The 23,965-nt window shown below is 52.6% G+C and overlaps 1 protein-coding gene across 6 annotated transcripts in view; it reads right to left on the bottom strand.

The window, feature by feature from the left end:
- Positions 1 to 932: 932 nt before the first annotated feature.
- The window catches only part of SLC43A1 (solute carrier family 43 member 1), a 26,158-nt gene continuing 3,125 nt past the window's right edge, over positions 933 to 23,965 (bottom strand). For 2 of the 6 annotated variants that reach the window (XM_024749077.1, XM_024749074.1), the window contains 13 exons: positions 16,364 to 16,541; positions 16,184 to 16,239; positions 15,978 to 16,054; positions 13,377 to 13,469; positions 11,632 to 11,765; positions 10,289 to 10,467; positions 8,660 to 8,806; positions 8,529 to 8,564; positions 8,174 to 8,291; positions 5,545 to 5,686; positions 5,114 to 5,187; positions 3,168 to 3,291; positions 2,116 to 2,720 (listed from right to left, as the gene is read on the bottom strand). In XM_024749077.1, coding sequence (XP_024604845.1) covers positions 2,565 to 2,720; positions 3,168 to 3,291; positions 5,114 to 5,187; positions 5,545 to 5,686; positions 8,174 to 8,291; positions 8,529 to 8,564; positions 8,660 to 8,806; positions 10,289 to 10,467; positions 11,632 to 11,765; positions 13,377 to 13,469; positions 15,978 to 16,054; positions 16,184 to 16,239; positions 16,364 to 16,541 — 1,514 coding nt within the window. In that variant the 3' untranslated portion in view covers positions 2,116 to 2,564. The other 4 variants (XM_024749076.1, XM_024749079.1, XM_024749080.1 and 1 more) reach the window with 4 other exon arrangements.

Raw genomic sequence — 23,965 nt, 5'->3', positions numbered from 1 at the left:
CCTCCCACCCCGTCCCAGCCGCAGCCACGCAGCGCCGCCTGCTGGGCACACCGAGCACCCGGCGCACACGCCTTGCTTCCTCCGCCCGCCCCACTTCTGTTCATCGCTTGTGATCAACTTCCACCAAACTATAGGGAAAGTCAAGGTCTGGGACAGAGAGTGTAGTGAGACCAGGGTAAGGCCTCTGGGAGCCCGTCCAACCCGTTGGTGGGTGCCGTCCAGTTCTGGTTTCTATTTTGCGAAAAGGGCACAGTGTTGCAAGCCAGGAGTCTGGGCTCAGAGCAGCCAGGTATCTGCTGTGCAACTTTGTCAAGTCTCCAGACCTCTCTGGTCATCTATAAAATGGATGGGTCAGTCTGTTTTATCAACTCCTAAAGACAGTTTAAGACAAAGGGAGGGCTTATTTGTAATACTGTCTTTCAGGGCTAAAATTTGGGGGTTCTCCAAGGGTTTTTTTTTGGTGTGTGTGTGGCGGGGGGGAAGATAAGGCTTTTGTGGTTACTCTCAGCCCTGAGAGGGCAGCAGAAAGTTGAGCTCAGAATCTTGGGACCTCCTTTCTGCCGCTGATTGCCTTGGCAGACCTGTGGTTAGGACTCAGCGGTAAGAATGCCCAGGTGCCAAGCTCAGCTCCACCACCTACCTACCAGCTGTGTGCCCTTGGGTCTCGTGCCTTAATCTGTCTGAGCTTTCCTCAATCTATGAAACAACCCGAAGACACCGACTTCTACAGTTAGGATGAAATGAGATACCTGTGTAGCTAGGACAGGCAGATCCTCAACAAATGTTAGTGGTCCCTCCCTGCCCCATCCCTCCATTCTGTGACTTTAAGGTTTATGTCCCAGGACAGAAAGAGATGTAGGAGTGGGATAAATAAGGTATAGCTTCCTGGAAGGTCCCTTGTCCTCAAAGACAGTGTCTTCCCTTGATGCAGGTAATTTTAAAGCCTCACTTTATTGCTAAAAGTAAATATGAATATAGCATAAAATGAAGCTCAAAATTTGCATGAAGTTTTATGATAAAACACTATAAAGAATGTTACTTGTGACAGACCTCCCTCCAGGGATCCCTGGATAGGAAAGTTTGAGAGGCATTCCTTAGCATTCTCTCCAAAGCATCCTGCCCTTATCCCCTGTAGGGAGAAAGGCCAACCTCCCGGATGTACCCCAAACCCTGAGAAGTGGCGGGCAGGAGCAGAGGGCAGGATCTGGACTCCCTCCAGACACTAAGGGCAGGGTATGGTTGAGAACAGGGAGGTGAGCCAGACAGCCACAGGTGGACAGGCTGGCACTTCAGGTGTCCTACTTAATGCCCAGCTAAGCCTGGCTGAGGACAAGGGATGGGGTGTGGGAAGACACCCCCTTCCCCCAAGACACAGGCAGGTACATACCAGCCAGCCTCTCACTTCCCTTTTTATTTCCTCTAAGATCTGCAAGCAGCAGCAGCAGCAGGGAGGGAACCCACCCTCCAGCCTCGGGAAGGGGCTTACCGCCCACGCGGCAGCATTCAGGACACAGCCAGCACCTCAGGCCCCTTTCCTCTGAGGGGCAGGGATTTTCATACCCACATGCACACACACATGCCTGCACACTCTGGACACAGCACGGCTGAGATCTTAGGGGTCACCTGTTCACTGATCCCACAAGCCCCCAGGAGGCAGCAGCAGGCAGACCCCTAGGCCCAGAGAAAGGGCAGGGCTGCACCCTGGTCTCCTCCAATCCCAGGAGCAAGAAGGTCTGATCCTAGCACGGGGGACATCTTCAGTCAACGGAGCACTGCTTTGGGGAATTTTTTTTTTCCTTTTTAACAAGTCCCTACAAAAATAGAACTTCTCTTGGTATTTATAGGTCCCCGGCGCCTGGCTCTGTGCGGAGGTTACAGGTAGAAAAGCCACGAGGCATTCCCTTTGGCTGCTCAGGCCTTGACTGCCTGTCACCCAGGCCCCTCAGAGGCCTAGGCAGTCACCTCAGGGCTGCCAAGCACCTTCAGGGGGCCCTCCCAGTGGGTGATGTACTCCCTCTGGAGCCGGGTGCGATAGTAGAAGAGGTAGCAAGGTAGCAGGAATCCCAGCAGTGAGAACAGCAGGAGGCCCAGATTCACCTTTAGGGCAAAGAGAGAGAGAGAGAGAAAAGCGAGTCAAGTGGGTACCTGTTCACCCTCATGACCCTCAGGGATCCTCCTTAGCCTCCCACAGGGAGGAGAAGGCAGCCATTTTTAGTCCAGGTCCTGGGCCAGCATGACAGACAGAGCCAGTACTTGCTGTGTGCAATCACTCTCCACCAGCATCTCACTGAATGCTCGGCGGCCTTACAAAGTGTCAGAGCCTGGTTTGAACGCCAGCTAATGCTGGTGCCCAAATGATCTGGTGCCGTCTGGGTAGCCTGGGCTGGGAACCTCGACCTTTGAGGGCGCTGGCAATGGGATCCCATCGGGAGTGGTGCTCCCAGGCGGTTAACAGCACTGGGGTGCCTCCTGGGATAGAAGGCCTGGGTCCGAGCCCACCTCCTGCGGGCTCGGACGCAGCGCACATCCCACCCTGCGTTACTCACGGTGTGGCTCTGGGCAAGTCATTCTAATCCGACGCACCTCCTTCTCTGGGCCATTGTGGCAACGAGCAGTACAAAACACACAGTGCGCTCAGCACCCGGTGAGCACTTGGGAAATGGCAGCTGTCGTTTCGTCACCATTGTGGGGAGTGGGTGGGCCCTCGAGGCAGATATCAGCTTTAGGGAGGTGAGGTCAGTTCGATGTAAAGAAAAGCCTTTCCGACAAGACCCACAGCTGCCTCCTTGTACAGGACCGGCACCCCATCGCCGCGGGCGTTTGACTAAGAGGGTCTGGAGGAGCCCCTTTCTAGGGGCTCTGGAGAGAAGATCCCTGCATCGGGTGGAACTGGACTGGATCAGGACTGGGTCACTGTACAAATCACCTGGGAGCTGCCCGGGCCCAGGCCGAGAGATGCTGATTCAGTAGGCTGGGGAATCTGTGGGCGGGTGTGACGGACAGCCAGCTTGGGAGCCCCCTGATTAGAGACCTCCAAGGTGCCTCCTGGCTGAGATGGGAGCGAGGGATCCCATCACATACAAGAGCCCCTATCCTCAACTCCTTGGGTGTACCCAGGAAGGGGGATCCTGTTGCCCCCATGCCACCCCCCCACCCCGACTTCTCACCCAGAAGGGCTCTCCTTTCAAGGGTCCCACCATGGCCATGAAAAGCGGCTGCTGGAGCAGGGCAAACACAGCACTGATGAGGGATTGCAGGCCCGTCAGTGTCCCGAAGTGGTTGGACGGGTACCTGTCAATGAGAGGAGGGCGCATCGTGAGGGGCGTGGTCCTCTCCAGCCCCACCCTTTGTCCCGTCCCTCCCTAGATATCACTCTTTGTTAGCCAGGCAGGGCAGAGCTTAAGAGTTCAGGTTCTCTGCATGTGCCCTGGCCTCAAGGGTGTACGCTGTGACTGTGACTTCACAGCTACTGAGCTGGGTTCTGACACCTACTGTCTGTGTGATAACAGCAAGTTACTCAACCTCTCTGAGCCTCACTTTCTTCCCTAAAAACAGGGATAGCACTAACCTCACTGGGCTGTTTGTTTATTCTTTTAACACATATTTATTGAGCTCCTATGACGTGCCAGGTACTGTTCTAGGTGGATGGAGATACAGCAATGAACCAAACAGATAGGGAGGTGGCATTCTGGCGACGGGTGGGGGGTTGGGGGGCGGCACGCAGGTGGTTGTCACACAACAAGCAAGAGAAATGCACCGTTGGGACTTCCCTGGTGGTCCAGTGGTTAGGGCTCTGTGCTTCAACTGCAGGGGGCACGGGTTCGATCCCTGACCTGGGAACTAAGATCCCACATGCCGGGCGTGGCCAGCAAAGCAAAACAAAACAAAAACGCACAGTGTGTTAGAAAGTGGTAAGTGCTATGGAGAGAAGTTCAGCAGAGAGAAGGGGGTGAGGGTATCTAGGGAGTTGCGACTGTAGACAGGATGGCCGGCAGAGGCCACCGAGACAAGGACAGCTGGAGAAAGGCCTGGAGAAGGTGAGACGGCTGGGAGCCTTGTGGATATCTGGAGGAAGCATGTGCCAGGAAGACGGGACAGCAAGTCCAAGGGCCCTGAGGAGGGAACACACATAGGGTTCCTGTGGCATGAGGCAGCCATGTGGGAAAAGCAGGTGAGCGAGGTGGGGAGGTGAAGGAAGAGGTCCCTGGGCGGGGGGTGGGGCGGACCCTGTAGGGCCTTTTAAGCCATAATGAAGCCTTTGGCTTCTTCTCTACGTGAGATAAGACGGGCAGTTGTGGAGTGACGTGAAGAGACTTATGTCCTAACAGGTGTCTCCAGCTCCTGTGTTAAAAATACGGAGGGAAAGCAAAGGCGGACGCAGGGACGGTCAGGAGGCGGCGGCAGCGGCAGTAATCCAACCCAGGGGGTGGCACCGCTGGAGATGCTCGGAAGGGCTGGGTTTGGAGGCTGTGGAATGTGGAGCAGGCAGGCTCGCCGGTGGACTGGATGTGGGCTGTGAGGAATGAGGGCGTGGAAGCAAGGACGACTCCAAGGTCCGGCTGGGGCTGCCCTCAGAGGTCTGAATGAGGGCGTGGGGTCAGCATCTCATGCCACGCCCACGATGGAGTCATAAGCGCTCCAGGACAGTTACAATTTTGTCACCGCTCTTTTACTCCATCACACACTGCGAAGACCCTCAGCCGTGGAAACCAGGAGGAAAAGGGAACAGGGAACAGGGCCAGGGGGGTGGGGCAGGGGAGGGGGTTGTTCGACATGAAGCAGCGAAGTCAGGAGGCAAGCGAGACTGCCATCTGGAGGTTTCGACAGGGCTGGCACGGGGAGAGAGGCCACTCCAGGGGCCGCTCCCGAGAGCAGACATAGGACCCAAGTGCCATGCAGCCAAGGATCTCAGCTGCCCCTAAGGGAAGACGTTCTGACAGTGGGGCAGTGGGGCGGGCTGCCTTTGAGGAAGGGAGCTCCCTGCCACTAGGAAGCTGGGGGGAGGGCAGCGAGCCAGGCAGCCTCCAGAGCCTCACCAGCCCCGACACAGCAGCAGCCCAGGGAGGCTGCGGAAGGGCGCGCTCAGGGGAGCCCAGGAGCCCAGCTGACTCACACTGCTGCGTAGAGGCCTCCACAGGCCGAGTGGTAGAAGCCTCGGACCATGGTGTGCAGGACAAAGGTCAAAAACTGAAACCAAAAAGAGAGCGGGGAGAGCTGAAGAGCTGTGTGGACACAGGAGGGAGGGCGGTGACAGTGAGGAGCCTGCATGCGCCTGCCCCCTCCCAACTCAACCTCCTACAAACACTTCCTGGACGGCCCAGAAGACAGACCCAGAGGATGGGAGCCCTGCTTCCTGGAAAGCACCTGCCGGGTGAAGCGTGCCCGGGGCAGCACTCTGCAGGGCGGGGAGAGCGGGGAGGATGGAAGGGACGGGAGCCCTGCTTCCTGGAAAGCACCTGCCGGGTGACGCATGCCCGGGGTGGCACTCTGCAGGGCGGGGAGGGCGGGGAGAGCGGGGAGAGCGGGGAGGATGGAAGTCGGTACCTGGAGGTGTAAGCTGTCGATGAGGCAGGTGATGCCGAAACCCACGAGCAGAAGGTTGGTCAGAGTGAAGGCGTTGATGGCATTGGTGAGCTTTTGGATCTTGCGGTAGCGTGGTCTGACGGACTTGGTGGCCACGCCGTCCCTGAGGAGAACAGGCCGTCACCAGCCGCTGCCCCCACCTCCTTGGCAGCCCTCCCCACCCCCTGGGTTCTCAGCCTGGTCCCTCCCCTTTCAGGGTAGCAGAAAAGGGAGAAAGTCATTCCTCCAGCCCTGTGTTTCTCAAAGCGTGGCTCCCCCAGCATCAGCTGGAGCTTTTCTTTAAAATGCAGATTCCAGGGCCTTGCCCCAAACATCAGAATCTCGGGTGGTGGGCCCTGGAATCTGCATTTGGAAAACTATCTCCTATTTCGTAAGCACACTGAAGTCTGAGAATCGAGGATGGGAAGGAAGGTGGAGAATGGGGAGCTCTCACACCATCTCTCATCAGAAGCCCCCCAACAAAAGTGTCCCTGCCCACCAGCCTAGACAAAAGTAGATGACACTCTAGGGACAGCCGCTTGGCCCCTGACTGCCCAGCAAGCCCCTCCCTCTAGCATAATCAAGGACTCTGAGTCTGGCCCAAAGGAGAGGTCAGCAGGCTGAGACAGATGAAGACAGGCCGCCCCACTGGTCCGAGAGAAGGGCCCTGCTGATGGACCATGGCCGTCAGAACAGAGCGTAGAGGAGGAAGGCTGGGTACCAGGGCCAGGGTACCACTGGTGGGGAGGGAAGCCGCATCCTTAGTGACTTCTCTCCTAGTCTCCCTCTCCCATCATCTCAGGACAAACAGGACCGTTTGGATCAACACAAAAAGAACACAAGCCGTCAGGAGACCTTCGTGCGAGACCCAGTGGTGTGGGACTTCCCTGGTGGTGCAGTGGTTAAGAATCCGCCCGCCAATGCAGGGGACACGGGTTCGAGCCCTGGTCTGGGAGGATCCCACATGCTGTGGAGCAACTAAGCCCGTGCGCCACAACTGCTGAGCCTGCGCTCTAGAGCCCACGAGCCACAACTATTGAGCCCACATGCTGCAACTACTGCAGCCCGCGCGCCTAGAGCCCGTGCTCCGCAACAAGAGAAGACACCGCAATGAGAAGCCCGCGCACCATGACGAAGAGTAGCCCCTGCTCTCCGCAACTAGAGAAAGCCCGCGCGCAGCAACGAAGACCCATCACAGCCAAAAATAAATAAATAAATAAAATGTGGTGGGGAGAAAAAGACCCCTTGGTGGTCTCCAGCCCACAGGACGGCCCCGATGATCCCCACATCCTGCATTCACACCCTGGTACAGTCCCCTTCCACAAGGTTCCAGAGTTACTCTGTGTGCCTATAGAAGACAACCTCACTCGTGTATGTCACTTCTGAGATGACGTCATCACAGACCTTGTTGCTTCTGTCCTGGTGTCCCCCCCTCAGCTGTCTTGCTCTGGGGCCAGCTAGCTGCCGTGTCATGAGCAGACTATAGAGAGGCCCAGGTGGGGAGGAACCGAACCTCCTCCAATGGGCACACGAGTGAGCTTAGGAGTGACTGTCCAACCCGTCAGTACTTCAGATGACTGCGGCCCTGGCCAACAGCTTGACCACAACCGTATGAGAGACCCGGCTATGGTCTGAATGCTTGTGTCCTCCACAAATTGTTATGTTGAAATCCTAATGCCCATGTGATGGTATTAAGAGGTAGGACCAGGAATTCCCTGGCGGTCCAGTGGTTAAGACTCCAAGCTTCCATTGCAGGGGGCCCGGGTTCGATCCCTGGTCAGGGAACTAAGATCCCACAAGCCGCGTGGCAGGGCCAAAAGAAAACAACAACAAAAATAGAGGTAGAGGTAGGGCCTCCGGGATTTGACTTGTGCCCTTATAAAGAGGCCCCACAGAGCTCCCTAGGTCCTTCTATGTGAAGACACAACGAGAAATTTTACACCCAGAAGAGGACCCTCTCCTGACCATGCTGGCACCCCGATCTCAGACTTCCAGCCTCCAGAACTGTGAGAAATAAATTTCCATTGATTATAAGCTACCCTGTCTGTGGTATTTTGTTATACCAGTCTGAACAGACTCAGACAGACTCTGAGACAAAACCACCCAGCTAAGTCATCCCCAGATTCCTGACTCTCAGAAACTATGAGATAATAAATGTATGTTGTTTAAAGATGCCAAGTTTGGGGGTGATTTGTTATACAGCAGTAGATGTCTAATACACCAACTCTATCTCTTTCTAACCGTAAGAAGGCTTTAGAGCGTACTCTTTATAACAAAGGTTCTGGAATCTATTACTAAATGCTGTGTGATCTTGGGTAAGTTAGTTAACCTCTCTGTATCTCAGCTCCTCACCTGCGAAACGAGGATAATAATATAGGTACCTACCTCCGGGAGCTGGTGCAGGACTAAATAGGACAATGCAAGTGCCTAGTGCGCAGTCAGCATTTGACATCAGCTATACTTATTATCAAGCCAGCCAAGTCCCCTCCTAGTGTCAGTTTCCTCATCTGTAAAATGGGGATGTACCCCTTCTCTCCCAGGGCTCTTGGGAGAATGAAGTAAGATGCTGGATGTGAAAGCACAAAGCTGTCACCACCCCTGGGTAGGTCACCTAGCAGTGGGGGTGTCCACGCAGTCCTTGATCCGCCAGTCCATGACGTAGCCAATGAGAGGGCAGGTGAGAAGGCACGACAGCTGCATGGCCCCAAAGACGGATGAGTAGAACTCAACTGGGCAGGGCAGGAAGAGAAGTGGGGTCAGGAGCTGCCATGACAGATGCCAGCAGCCTAGTGGGCACTGTCACCCACACCCAGCAGAGGAGAGAAAATGACAAAATCACCTTCTTTTCACCCCCAAATTCTTAGATCCCCAAAACGCCCAGGGTGACAAGGGTGGGTCCAGGCTCCCCCGAGAGCAGGCAGTGGCGGGGTGGGTGTGGGCAAGGACCCGAGCTTTTGTCCCCCTACCTGTCTCTGTCACCCTTTGTTTCAGGTCGTCCGTCTCTGTTGGGGGTGGAGGGGGAAAGCCAGGGTGAGAGGAGCTCAGCCAGGGTGACCCCCTGCACCTCCAGCCCCCAGTGGGCTCGGCTGCACCTCACCATGCTCCTGGCCGCCAGTCACGATGTATTCCAGCATCTTGTTCATAGCGGCCATGTAGAAGATGACCCGCAGCTGGGTCATGCCCATGGTGAGGAGGCTCCACAGGAAAATGGGGGAGCAGAGGCTCTTGCGTAAGGGCACAGACTCTGGGGAGACAGCAGGAGGTGCCCCTGAGCCCCAGATCTTCCACTTGCCTCTGCATGTCCCAGCTGATGCAGTTCTAGCGGAGGCTCTGACGCTATGACTTCGGCGAGGGATCAGTTTCTTCAAAAACGAGGGTTCAGCTTTACTGGCCTCCAAGTTCTTGCCCAGCTCTATCACTATCTCACCAGAGCATTTTCTTTTCTTTTTTGGCCACGCTGCATGGCTTGTGGGACCTTAGTTCCCCAGCCAGGAATTGAACCCGGGCCCTCAGCAGTGAAAGTGTGGAGTCCGAACCATGGGACCACCAGGGAATTCCCTCACTAGAACATTTTCAGGTGACCTCCAGGTGTGTACCGTAGGCTTGGCGTGGTAATAATAACTCGAGCTACTATTCATTAAGCACTTGCTATGTGTTGCACACTTGACAGGTATTGTACAACAACCCTATCTTCAGCACATTCTACAGATGGGGAGACCGCAGCTCAGAACGCTCAATGACTTGCCCGAGCTCATGGGGCTGGAAGGTGGGATGCAGGTGGGATGGACTCAGCTCACGCTTGTTAACAACTCTGCCATGGGAGACCGGCAGTGGGGATCAGACTCATACCTTCACAGCATTTTCAGTTTGCAAAGAGCTTCCACGTCCCTGTCTTCATTCAATCCTCACAACTAACTTCCCTGTGAGGTGGGTGTTCTTACTGCTAGTTTAAGAGACAGGGGAGGGCTTCCCTGGTGGCGCAGTGGTGGAGAGTCTGCCTGCCGATGCAGGGGACACGGGTTCGTGCCCCGGTCCGGGGGGATCCCACATGCCGCGGAGTGGCTGGGCCCTTGAGCCATGGCCACTGAGCCTGCGCGTCCGGAGCCTGTGCTCCGCAACGGGACAGGCCACAACAGTGAGAGGCCCACGTACCGCAAAACAAAAAAAAAGAGACAGGGAAAGTGAGAGCAGGGTTAAGTGATCTACCCAAGCCACATGGCCTGCAATTGGGAAGCAGGACTCAAAGCCCCATCTCCTGACGCCCAGGCCCATCGTCCTTCCACTAGTCACAGAACTGTCACCTTGCAAAGTGGCCCAGGCAGAAGGCAGGTGCAGCTCCTCCTGTAGCCAGCAGGAGGCGCCAAGCAACCAGGTGTCAGAGGACCCAGACTGGAGGCTGGCTCACCTGCAGTATCTGATGCAAGAGGCTTGGAGGTTCCAGGGAGCCCTGAGGAAACCAGCCCTCCCACAGGCCTGGGCACCCTGCTTCATTCTGGAAGCTGCCCCTCCCTCATCCCAGAAAGAGTACCCCTGAATCTGAGCTTCCCAGAGTTCCCTGGGACTTTGATTTGCCCCCATTCTAGAAACAGGGAGCAGGCCCACCTCTATGAGGGGGTGTGGTGAGAACTGAAGAGGAGAGAACGAGTACCTGGGCATGATGAGCTCGCTACGCGCGAGGACCCACCCTCTCCGTCCCCCACGGCCGGCACCTTGACCAGCCACTCACTCTCGGCAGACTTTTCTGAGATGTCACGAACGTCCTGAGACGAGATGAAGATGTCTGCCCCCTCCTCCAGGCTGGGGGCCTTCTGGCTCAGCCGCTGGCCCACGGTGGTCACATAGGTGTAGAAGCGGTCACCTGTCACCTTGTGATCCAGGGCCAGCCCTCTGAGCTTGATCTTCTCCCTGCCAGTAGCCAGGCCACAGCACGTGGGAACCAGCCACACAGAGCCCCCCTCCAACAGCCTGCCTCTAGGGGGTGCCAAGCCCCCCTTTAACCAGCACTGACGGGCCCACTGACAAGTTCCCAAGGGCAGGGCTTGTGTCTGTGTGTCTCAGAGCCCGGCCCAGGGGCCAGCTCAGCACACGCTAAGTGAAGGACGGATGCGCCGTTTTCCACTTGGGCTGTAGCCACGGAGGCAGCATTGAGAACCCAAACTCCGGGGTGGGGGGGCGGAGGGAGGGATAAACTAGGAGGTCAGGATTAACATATACACACTGTTATATACGAAATAGATAACCAACAAGGACCCACTGTATAATACAGGGAGCTCTACTCAATATTTATAATAACCTATAAGGGAAAAGAATCTGAAAAAGTATACATATATATATATATATATATGAATCGCTTTGCTGTACACCTGAAACTAACACAACATTATAAATCAACTATGCTTCAATAAATTAAAAAAAAAAAAGAACTCAGACTCTGGAGTTCTGATTCCAACCTTAGATTCCCCCCTCCCCCCTTCAGTGGTACGACCTTAGGGAAGTCACTTTGTTCCCTGTGCCTTTGCTATGAGTGGAGTTAATAACAGAACCCACGTCACAGAGCTGACAGAATGAGCACTGAGCACAGTGCCTGGCACACAGGAGATGCTCCCTCAGCATCAGCTATTTGACTGGCACCCTAGGTGCCTGGTTGTGGGGCATCACTCCAGCCCCCTGGGGAACTGATTGGGGGGGTAGGTAAAGTTGGCATTCAGGTTGCCCCACAAAGGGTGGGATTTCATTCCTCTGTTCCCCCCCTTTCTGGGTCCCCGTAGCACATGGCACTATTGCAACGGTCCCTCCTACTCTGATCCCATCCTCCAAACCTGGACAGAAGAAGACAGTCCCCACGTTTTGGCTGCCTGCTTTATGCCTGATCTACTCAGAACACCTGCAGGTGGGTGGGATCAGGCCCACGGTTCAGATGAGAAAGCGGAACTTGGAAAGCTCAGATGATCGGCAAATCTTGGTTGCTCTGAGTCCACAGCTGCTTCTGTACATCATACCACCACACCCCGACCTCCAGATCTGCAGCGGGGGGGTCACCCTCCCACCCCACACACCCCGGTCACTCACTTGTAGTTGACTTCCTCCGGTGAGGGAAAGGCTTCACTCGGCCAGTTGAAGGCACAGTTGAGAAAGATGAGGCAGGCCAGGCTTGACCAGGTAAACATGATGACCATGAAGGACACGCCGGCATCATAGATCAGCTGTCGGGGGAGGGGACGGGCCATGGAGGAGGCTGCCCAGCCCCAGGCCCGCGTCCTCCAGCTGGAGGTAGAACCCAGGCCCCAGAGGCCTTAGAGAAGGTCTCTTCTACCCCATTCCTTGTACCCAATTTGCAGACAAAGAAACCAAGACCAGAAGTTAAGAGCTGGATCTAGAAGCCCCACCATCCTCTTCCTTTCTCACCCCAGCCCCCCTCAAGAGGTGTGAAATAGTTCGCACACGGTACCGAAGGGGCCGGCCACAAGCTCAAAATGTCTTTGAAATCTCAATTATTATCTTAAAAAGACACACCAGTGTTGCCTTTGACTCCACACACGTTTTGTTTTCACATGAAAGTCATTTCATTTTATGTACGAGAGAGGACGATGAAAGTGCCTAACCGTGTTTTTCCTGCCCCTTCTGGGCACCCTCCCTGGGGGAAAGACAAACCCAGTCTGAGAAGCCTTATCTCACCTTGCACAGGTGTGACAACTGAAAGAGGAGGGGCGTGTGCAAGCACTCTGCCCACAGCCTCCCAACCCCGGGACAAGCAGGTCCTCTATCGATTGGGATTCTGTGCCAACATTGCAACTGCTCTAGAGAGGAAGCCAGGTATGTAGAAATGTCCTGCCTGCCACCCTCTGCCTGGGATGGCTGCTGTCTCCCCTCCACTCAGGCTCCAAGCTCCAGTGCTGCCTGGGAAAACTGCTCCTCCTGGGCCGCAGGCTTTGGGGCTCTTTCTTCCCCGGGAGCAGGACAGAACTTCAAAGGGCCACACCCGCCAAGATCTGGTTCCTCAAATCCCACTGCCTTAGTCAAGGGAATGGGGACCCCCAGCTCCAGGCCTGCTCCTACCTGAACAATTGTTGGTCACCCCCATCAGTGTGCTCTCCACCTCCTCTGGCGATGGATGCTGAGCGAGTACCTTCTAAACCAATAAATTAACTGCCCAAGGCAGAATCTGAGGGGCATGGTGCGGCCCAGCTGGAAGGGTACTTTGATATCAGAGGGAGGAAAGAGGCCCCAAACTTGCCCAGAGCTAGAACTCAGGCCTTCCGGCTCTAGGTCCGCCAGGCTGACCTGTCTAGGAGCTGGCCAGGCCTGAATTAGCTTGGTGACCTTGGACCCAAGTCATCCAGCTTCTTCAGGGCTGGGGAAGGAGATATGGCCTGAAAGGTGGGCTGAGGCCAAAGAGGCAAGGGCCTTGAAGGCATGTGAAGGGGTTGGACCCGATTCTGTAGGCGAAGCAGAGTGGGTGGATGAGCTAGTCCTCCAACTAAGGTCATTCTGGAAGTCACGTGAATGGCAGCTTAGAGAGGGAAAAGCTTGGAGGCAGGGAGATCAGCTGAGAAAGCACTGGCCCAGGAGCGAGGATGAAGGCCTGGACAGAGCAGCAGAGAAGTCAGACCCACTGGTCCACAGCAGCGCCTGGACTCTTCCCATGATGCTGCAGTGCTTTGCCCTGCCATGGTGGGAACTGACCTCCACCTGGCAGGAAGTAGGTCACCAGATATCCTATGCGCCCAGCCCCACCCAGGTCTTGCGTCAAGGCAGAAGGCAGGCCAAGCGACCTCACTGCCCACCAGCTGCCCACTCCCCAGGCAGCTCCGTACCTTGATTCCCGGGTACGTGATGGCAGAAGAGGCATAGGAGCCGATCATGAGGGCCATGAAAGTGGAGCGCAGGTTCCCAAACATGTTGGGCAGCTGAGAGAGGAGAGCAGTGTCAGTGAGCAGGGAGACCCTGACACCTGCCCAGGGCTCCCCTTTCTCCGCCCGAGCAAGCTTGGAAGCTTCTAGCCCAGTAGTCCTCAACGTGAGCTCCAGGAACACCAGCCCCAGAGTCGCAACAGAAAAGTTCTAAGGCAAAATCAGGGTCGGAAACTGGGCTGTACTCCCCTCCCACACAAAGAAGTGCCCACAAAGAGAAGTTTTGTTTAACCCCATGGTTTCCCAAGTTACTTTTTTTTTTTTTGCAGTATGTGGGCCTCTCACTGCTGCGGCCTCTCCCGTTGCGGAGCACAGGCTCCGGACGCACAGGCCCAGCGGCCATGGCTCACAGGCCCAGCCGCTCCGTGGCATGTGGGATCTTCCCAGACCGGGGCACGAACCCGTGTCCCCTGCATCGGCAGGTGGACTCTCAACCACTGCGCCACCAGGGAAGCCCCCAAGTTCCTTATTTATGGAACCCCTTAATCATGACTCGCCTCTTAATAACCCATGGGTTAGGTGTTTAAGAAACACTAACCTACAGCAACTCCTTTGACAGATGAGAACACTGAGGCCCGGAGCGGGAAAGGAACGTACTCAAGCTCACAGAGCACGTTACTGACTTTCTCCCCTGTCCTGGCCATCCGAGTTCTATCCCAGAACCCAAGGCTGTGACCATGGCTGGCTCTGTAACAGGATGGTGCCCCTTAACCTTCTCGGTGGCCCCAGAGGCCCCCAGCCCATGGTTTCTACTGAGCCAGGACAAGTAACAGGATGACTAGGGAGGTGAGGGTGGGAGTAGGGGGGAAACAGGGCCAGGCCAGGTGTCCAGAAGAGGAGGCTCTGACCCGCAGGGCAGACCCAGAATTCCTACCAGTAGAGAACTGACCGTGTGTTCTACTCACTGGCCTGAGCTGGGCCCTCAGGGGAGGGGAAAGCAAAGTCACCCAGCCCTCTGTGTGCTCCCACCTCTCCCTCCTCCCCCCAGTCCACAGATCCCACGGCTGGAAGCGTCATAGAAGCCATGCAAAGCTAAAACCCTCTCCACAGAGGGAAGAACGGGGCTCCAGAAGGGGATCTCAAATAGCTCTGGAGGGGAAGGCGAATAAACACAGAGAACTGACCCATCAACCTCGAAGCTGCTATGAAAAACAGCTGCGGCCGCCCTGACCCCCCTGGCACCCTGTCTGTGCGAGGCGGGCTGCAAGGACGCCATGGAGAAGCGCTAGGGCCGGGGGAGCGGCGGGGGCCTTGGCGCCCCTCACTACCCCCCGCCAGGGTCCGAGAGCGCTGTCTCCGCCCAGCACGGCCCAGGCCGGCCTGGCTGGACCGGCAGGGCGCTGGCTGTCCCGGCTCGGATCTGTCCTGGCCCGCGAGCACCTAGGCCCGGGGGCGGGACCGGAGCCGGGGGCGGGACCGGAGCCGGGTCCTGTCATTGGTTGGAGATTACGGTGGCGGAGCAGGGGGCGGGCTGCGGGCGGAGAGCCCCCTAGGCCCCAGGGCAGGGTTCAAGGTTAGGCCCCGGAGGGCAGGGGAGAGAAAGGCTTTAGGGCCTTGAGCCAGGGTGCGCAGCGTGGAGAAGGGGCTGCGGAGGGAGGCGGGGATGAAGCGATCCGCTTCCTTAGAAAGTTGTGAAATGTCCTGGGCTGGAATTAAAGGCAGTTGCTGGGCGAGGTGAAATTCAGCCAAAAAACACCCAGTTTGGCGGTCAGGCGGCCCTCCTCTGAGATAAACAGCCCGAGGCTGGCCGGCCAGGAACCGCTCCTCCCACCACACACGCTGAAGCCTTTAACCCTTCTGCACTCACTCGCCTATACACTTAGAGTAACACACGCCAAACACACATGTAAGAGGTCAAGCCAAGTGAAAAAGCCCTTTCTGTAGGTCAAGCACAGTCAAGTGTCGGCAGTATTATATGGTTCAACCTAACACACTCACAAACACATCTACCTACCCATGGACAGCACCACATATACACGTGGCAAACAAACACACGCCCACTGTCTCAAGCTGCCCACCGCCCTTACTTTCGCATTACCCAGTTTTATTCTTTCCAGCACTTACGACTAGGGATATCATTTATTAGTTCACTTGTTTTTAGGGTTGTCTGTTCCCCCAATTCCTGAATATAAGTTCCAGAAAGGTGAAGAAGTTGTCAGTTCTTTCTGTGCTGTGGCCCCAGGACAGAGTTCAATAGATGTATGGGCTTGGGACACACACACACACACACACACACACACACACACACACACACACGCGTTTTTTACTTACATACACTTTGTATCTTGCTTTTCTCCCTTGACCATAAACACATAGTAGAAATTCCCCCAGAACCGATGGGTTGTAATAGATGTATGTGTGTGGGAGACACACACACACACACACACACACACACACACACAGACACACACGTGCATTTGATCTGCGTCCACAGGCCCTTCTCCCACCCTCACCCTCACTCACTCCTGGGTGACCTGCTGCCGAGTCGGGACCTGTCATACTCACTGTGAGTGAAGAGAATGTTAGGCAGATGCCGCCAAAACCATTCAGGGACAGGGCCAGGAATATCAACGGAGACAGAACTGGGAAGCGCAGAGGGATGAATGAGGCACTGGGGAGCTGTGGGAGGCTAAAGGCAGGAGCTGGGGTAACACCCACCTTCATCCCACCCATTCTTTTCCTGTGGGGACACGAGAGGCCAGACATCTCACCTTTGGTGTCCCAAGAGGCCAGGGCCATGAGGGTGCAGGATGCAGCGAAGCAGGCGCTGTGGAGATGCAGGGGAAGGGGGAGGGGCTGAACACTCTGTGCTTCCCCTCCCCCTGCCGCACCAGTCCTGCCCTGCAGCTCCCCAAAGCCCCTTCCAGTTCCCCACAGCCCAGCCACCTCACCTGCCAATCAGCCGCATGGGCCGGGGCCCGAAGCGGTCCATGAGGATCCCCAGCGGCAGAGTGGTGGCACTGAGCACGAAGGAGCCGATGGTGAAGCCCAGGTTGAGCATCTCTTCCTGCTGGTTACAGCTCAGCCACTGGCGCTGCTCATCCTGGCTGGTGTTGGTGGTGTTCACAGCTGAGGAGGGGAAGGGAAAGGCAGCACGTGACCGCGGGAGCAGCTGGGCACAGGACAGAGGCCCGGGATCAGGGGTCCTGCACTCAAGTCGCATGCCTCTGCTTGGCTGCTAACTAGGTGACTTTGGAATTATGCCTACTCTGGTGGGGAAGGGGCTCCATAAACGGCAGCAATCAGTATCTGACCCGGGGAGAGTCATATACCCAACCTGAGGCCTCAACTAGCTCAAATGGAATCACGGACATCGAAGTATTTAACAAATTGAAATATTCACTCAGTGTCCGAGCTTAAGGGGTTGAGGATCTCCAATAGGATCCAATAGGAAGCACCCTCGAATCCAGGACATCAGTGGGTGATGCTCAAATGATGTAACAAGAATTCCCTTAAAACTTAGAGGACGCTTCCCCGTACATGACGTTCTGATAAAATAAGAGCTACTATTTGTTGAGCATTTAACTGTGTTCTAGGCATGTTCTCAGCGGTCACTGTCTTAACTCACGACAGCCCCAGGAGTCAGCTAATAAAGTATCCCCACTCTCCAGATAATGAAACTGAGGCGCAGAATTAGGACCACGGCACCGCCCCCCGGTGCTCCCCTGCAAGTCCACCTCCGAGAAGACGCGTCCTCCAGGTAAAAGGCCAACTTGGAGTTGTGTCAAGTTCATGAAAAAGGCTGGTGGCGTGGGAAGGAGGCGGGTTTCATTTCACCCAATGCTCAGTGAGTCACGAGGTGGCGGCTCCCCTGCCTCCTACTTGTTACTTAGGCATCACTGCCAAGGGCAAAGTCAGGGTGCACCTGGAAGGTGGACAGACCAGGGTCTGAATTCCCACCACCATCCCTACTAGCTGTGCAACCTTGGACAAGTAACTTCCTCTCTTTGAGGTTCAGGCCCCTTGCCTGTAAAAAGGAGCAGAGAGTGCCTAACCCAGGCTCCTTAGGAGATTCAGTTGGAGAAGGGTCCCGGCCCAGAGAGGATGTCCTGAAACAGCTGATGAAGGGGTAGATGATGGCCCCCCGGGGGAGCCACGGTGTGGCGAGCCTCTTCTCTAGGTGCCGGGGAACTCACGGTGAGAAAGACAGGAAGCTCTCAGCTCTCATGGGGCTTGTATTAGATAATAAACAAGGAAACAAATGGACACTGATATAAAGAGTCACAGGTGCTATGAAGAGAACAAAACAGGAAGATGTGACAGTGCTGAATGCTGGGAAGGGGAAGTATCTGCCCTCCGTGGTGACAGTGACCCCTGACTTCAGGTATCCAAAGGGCATGCAGACAGCAGAAAGCTGACATAAGGAAGAAGAGAATGAATTCTTTTCAAAGCATGAGTGCTGGTCAACCAGAGGAGAAAGCCCCTTGGGCAATGGGGTGCTCAAGTACCTGAAAGAAGGGGTTAGGGGTTTAAAGCACACAGCCTCTGGGGTTCAGGCTAGCCCCCCCCCCCCCATTTTAGTGATCTTCATCGTCACTGTTCATTTCTCCACCAGGTTTGTCTGCACCTGTTCAGACATCTACTGTACGACAGGCACTGTGTCGGGACAGCGGGTAAAGCAGGAAGAAATGCAATGCTAATTTAGACCAGAGGCTACAAACAGGTGACCAGCAATGAACCCCACCCATATTTTGCTTGGCTTGCAAATTTTAATTGGGTGCCAGTTTAAAATCAGGAGTTATCACCTAAAAATCCAGAAGTCTGGCTTCTCTTTAGTAAGTCAGAAGATCTGGCCATCGCTGGAGCCGAGGAGAGACCACTCCTTTCCACCAGGGCTTGCCTTCTCTAAGTCACCCACGTCCTCACCTCTTCATGAGCTCTCAGACATCTGCCATCTTCTATCTGGCCTGATTGGCCCAATTATTATTAGGTTTTCTATTGAAGTATATTTGACACGCAATATATTAGTTTCATGTGTACAACATAGTAATTTGATGTTTGTATACATTACAAAATGATCACGACATTAAGTCTAGTTACCACCTGTCACCAGATGTTCTATTACTGACTGTATTCTCACATTGGACATTACCACCCAATTGTTATTAACTGCCTGGCCCCTGTTGGCATCTGAGTTTGCAGCCCCTGAATTAGACACGGTCCCTGCTCCTCAGTCTTTCACAATCAAATGACACTTTCCATCACTAGCCCTCAACTAATTAATACCTACTTTGTGCCACGCTTTTCCATATAGTATATCATTTAATCTTCACAACCCTACAAAGTGAGTGTAATGATCCCCATTTTATAGACGATGAAGCTCCAAGAAGCAAGGTATGTCACAGTGACACAACTTCTTCCAGGCAGGCCTAGATTCACACTCAAGATCCTCTCCAAAGCCAACACTTCCCCGTTACCCCAATGGGCCCCTCTATCCTGAACAGGGCAGCTTAGTAAGTTTTCAAAGCCTGCGCTAGTGCTGGCGAGGAAATGTGTTCTTGTATTGGTGGAGAACTCCAGCCTAGTGCATGGCGAATAACCCAAGGTCAATTAATGCGTTCACTTTTCTGGTTTAAATTGATCAGCCTTTTGTGAGTTTGACTAATAAGAGCTAGTTCCTAAGGCCTGATGACTCTGAGTGGTTGGAGAAAGCCAGACTTCTTTTTTTTTTGCAATGTACTTTTTATTTTTTATTAATTTTTATTGGAGTATAGTTGATTTACAATGTTGTGTTAGTTTTTGCTGTACGGCAAAGTGAATCAGTTATACATATACACATATCCACTCTCTTTTAGATTCTTTTCCCGTATAGGTCATTACAGAGCATTGAGTAGAGTTCCCTGTGCTATACAGTAGGTTCTTATTAGTTATCTATTTTATTTTTTAATATTAATCATGTTTTTAATATTATGTTTTAATAATAATGTTTTGATATGTTGGATAAAATATGTGATGAAAAATTATTACAACTGTTTTTAATTACTTTTATTTTATCTACTTTTTCATATTTCTTCCCTTGTTTAATTTTTTAGAGTCTATTTCCTTTTCTCCCCCTAAATTGAAAGAAACAGTTAATATCAATAGCTCTTGCTACTTCTGTTTTCTTTTGCGTTAAAAAAATTTTTTTTATTGGAGTATAGTTGATTTACAATGTCACATTAGTCCTTATTAGTTATCTATTTTATATATAGTAGTGTGTATATGTCAATCCAAATTTCCCGATTTATCCCTCCCCCTCCCTTTCCCCCTCGGTAACCATAAGTTTGTTTTCTACATCTGTGACTCTACTTCTGTTTTGTAAATAAGTTCATTTGTACCTTTTTATAGATTAAGCCAGACTTCTGAACCAAGAGGGAAGCCAAGCCAGCATGCAGAGACCTCTGTCCATGTCCATTACAACAGGAGAGGTCTTTGACATCTAACCTCTCCCATTTTATAGACAGGTGAAGCATGGGGTGCATATGCAGTACGTTAGTGATAGAGGTGGGCTTAGAAGCCAGAGAAAATAGCATTTCTCAAAGTGTGGTACGCACAGCATGTGCGCACTCAAGATGGGTTTAGAGGTACAGATGACCCTTGAACCTCAGGGGGTTAGGGGCCTCAACCCTTCCCCCGTGCTTTGGAAAATCCGCCTGTAATTTAGTCAGCCCTCCCTTTGTGGGGTCCCTCCGTATCTCCGTTTCTGCAGCTGCCGCTTCAACCAGCCACGGAGCGTGTAGTCCTGTACTATTTACTGTTGGGAAAAATCCTAAGCAGTTCAAACCCGTGTTCAAGGGTCAACTGTACAGGTAATGGTTTTTGATGTTTCATAGTTATTAGTTATTTGAATGTGTATCAAACACACATATACATATATGTATGTATTAGAAATATATACATATGATGTATGTGTGTATGTATGTCTGAGTAACATCAAACTCAAGGTTCCAAGAGTATTACACATTTTTTTTTAAACAGGATCTTTAGTTTAATTTAATTTAATTAATTAGTTAATTATTTTTTGGCCACGCCGCACAGCTTTCCGGATCTTAGTTCCCCGACCAGGGAATGAACCCTCACCCCCTGCAGTGGAAGCGCAGAGTCCTAACCACTGGACCGCCAGGGAAGTCCCAAGAATATTACACTTTAAAATGAGGCTTTTTATTTTTTAAAAAGTGGATTGATTTAAAATGAAGTATTAAGTAAATAATAGTACCTATGGCACACAGAAATGGTAAAATCATGAAGGTGAACTGCAAATGACTAGGTCTAGGAAACACGGGAGAGATGATCACGGTTAAGCATTCTTCATGTCCAAATTCTGGCTCCACTAGCTGTGCTGCTGAAACTCAGAGGTTCTGCTATCCCATCTGTGAAATGGGGATAGTGACTGCAGCCATGTAAAAGGTGGGCTCTAAGGACTGCTGCACACACAGTACTCACAAAATGATCCCAGGTCTCTGAGCCCTTCCTCACCATCCCCCACCCTTGCCCCATCATTCATTCTCCTGCAGCTGACATAGCCACATTCACCACAACACCCGCAGAACTGGGCTCTGGCTACTTGTCTTCTCTGTGACGGGGCTCCCCCAGGGGAACTCTTAATCCTAAGGCCTCGGAGAAAGGTTCTGGGGCTGAATACTCACTCGGCTCCTTATTTATTAGCTGTGTGACCTTGGGGAAACTACTTAGCGTCTCTGAGCTTCAGCTTTCCCTTCTATAAAAAGAGTTGTTGTGAGGACTAAAGATCTAACTAGCAAATAGTCAACGCTTGATGAACTTTAGCTACTGTTTTATTATTTTGCCACTTATGCTGGATATGCAGTTGTGTGTGAGAAGCTGAATTACCCCTGCCTACTTCTGAGTAAGAGTCCTCTTTAGCTGTGATGCCCCAACAGGTGGGTCAACCATCTACACCAGGGTGTACCTCAAAAGAGGGAGAGCAGAAACCTGAGAAGACAGAGGGTGTGGCCAGGGAACCCCAAAGCCCACACTAATGAGCACCTCACTAATGAACTTGGGACTTCCCTGGTGGTCAGCGGTTAAGATGCCACGCTTCCGTTGTAGCGGGCACAGGTTCAATCCCTGGTCATACAAAAATTAACTCCAAATGGATCAAAGGTTTAAATATAAGAGCTTAAACCTTAAAACTCTTAGAAGAAAACACAGGCGTAAATCTTTGTGACCTTAGATTAGGCAATGGTTTCTTAAACATGACACCAAAACACAAACGGCAAAAGAAGAGACAGCTTGGACTTCATCAATATTAAAAACTTTTATGCTCCAGACCTAGAAAACAAACTTACGGTTACCAAAGGGTAAAGGAGGAGAGGGATAAATTAGGAGTTTAAGATTAGCAGATACAAACTACTATAGATAAAACAGATAAACAACAAGGACCTACTGTATAGCACAGGGAACTATATTCAATATCCTGCAATGAACCATAATGGAAAAGAAGAATATACATATATGTGTGTGTACATATATATATACACATATGTATATATGAATCACTTTGCTGCACACCAGAAACTAACACAACATTGTAAATCAACTATACTTCAATTTTTAAAAAATAATCCAAGAAAAGAAAGAAACTTTTGTGCTCCAAAGGATACCATGAAGAATATGAAAAGACAACCCATGGTGGGAGAAAAATTTTGCAAAAACTATATCTGATAAGGGACTTGTATCTACAATACAAAGAACTCTTACAACTCAATAATAAAAATAACCCAATTTAAAAATGGGCAAAGGGGGCTTCCCTGGTGGCACAGTGGTTGAGCGTCAGCCTGCCGCTGCAGGGGACACGGGTTCGTGCCCCGGTCTGGGAAGATCCCACATGCCGCGGAGCGGCTGGGCCCGTGAGCCATGGCCGCTGAGCCTGCGTGTCCAGAGCCTGTGCTCCGCAACGGGAGAGGCCACAGCAGTGAGAGGCCCGCGGACCGCAAAACAAAAAAAAAGGGCAAAGGATCTGAATAGATATTTCTCCAAGGAAGAAATACCAATGGCCAATAAATACATGAAAAAGATGCTCACCATCATTAGCCACTAGGGAAATGCAAATCAAAGCCACAAAAATATAACACTTTATGTCCACGTAATAAAAAAGATAAACAATAACAAGTGTTGTCTAGACTGTGGAGAAACTGGAACCCTCCTACGCTGCTGGTGGGAATGTAAAATGGCCCAGCCACTTTGGAAGACAGTCTAGCAGTTCCTCAGAATGTTAAACATAGACTTACCCTATGGCCCAGCAACTCCATATGGAAGGAAAGCATATGTCCACACGGAACCTGAACACGAGTGTTCACAGGAGCGTGACTCACAATCGCCAAAAAGTGGAAACAACCCACATGTCTGTCAACTGTCGAGTGCGTAAATAAAATGTGGTAGCAAAGGACTTGGAAAGGAACCAAGGCTTGATACGTTTGCCAACATGAATGAACCTTTAAAACATCATGCTAAGTGACAAAAAGCCAGTTATAAAAGATCACCTATTATAAGATGCCATTTACATGAAATGTTCAGAATAGGCAAGTCTATTTTTGTCATAGGCAAACCTGTAACAGAAAGTAGATGATTGGCTGCCTAGTGCTTGAGGGTGAAAGAACAGGTTGGGGGAGAGGTACTGCTAGTGGGTCCAGGGTGACTTTTTGGGGTAGAGAAAATGTCCTAAAATTGGTTGTGGTGATGGTGGCACAACTCTGAATAAACTAAAAACCATTAACTTGTATACTTTAAATGGGTGAATTGTAACATATGTGACTTATATCTTAATCTAGCTCTTATCCATATTTTTAAAAAGGTGGAAGGCTGGGCAGCAAAAGGGAAGGAGCTTTGGGGATGATGGAAATATTCTAAATATTGACTGTGGTGACGGTTCCCGAGGCGTGTAAATTTGTCAAACCTCATCAAGATGTGTGATGTAAATTAATCTTCAATAAAGTTGATTAAAGAAACAGGTGGGGCTGCCCTGGTGGCGCAGTGGTTGAGAGGTCGCCTGCCGATGCAGGGGACACGGGTTCACGCCCTGGTCTGGGGAGGATCCCACATGCCGCGGAGCGGCTGGGCCCGTGAGCCATGGCCGCTGAGCCTGCGCGTCCGGAGCCTGTGCTCTGCAACGCGAGAGGCCACAACAGTGAGAGGCCCGCGTACCACAGAAAAAAAAAAGCAGGTGGAGAAGGCAGGAAGAAGCCACCGGATGGGCAGCAGCAGCAAAGGGCAGGTCTCTCCAGCCTCCAGGGTAAACAACTCAAAGGGGACCTGGACTCCTGGCCTCTATTGGCAAAGGGATCCCACACCCCTCTGTTTGGTTCTCTCAGCCACCCTGGAGCACCCAGCACTTCACCCCAAGCCAGCTCCTCCTGACCCGACCTGCCTCCCCTGGCCAGCTGCCAACTCTAATCTCCACGTCCTCAGGCTCCATGGCGCCCTGCAATTGGGGCCAGGATATGCAAGTGCATCCTTGCATCCTTGGTGCTACCTGCTGCCTCCTTACAGATAAGGCT

Source organism: Neophocaena asiaeorientalis, unplaced genomic scaffold (assembly GCF_003031525.2).
Source record: "Neophocaena asiaeorientalis asiaeorientalis breed wild unplaced genomic scaffold, Neophocaena_asiaeorientalis_V1.1 scaffold43, whole genome shotgun sequence".
In the NCBI taxonomy this organism is placed as follows: Eukaryota; Metazoa; Chordata; class Mammalia; order Artiodactyla; family Phocoenidae; genus Neophocaena; species Neophocaena asiaeorientalis.
This window is presented reverse-complemented; position numbering and strand designations above follow the sequence as displayed.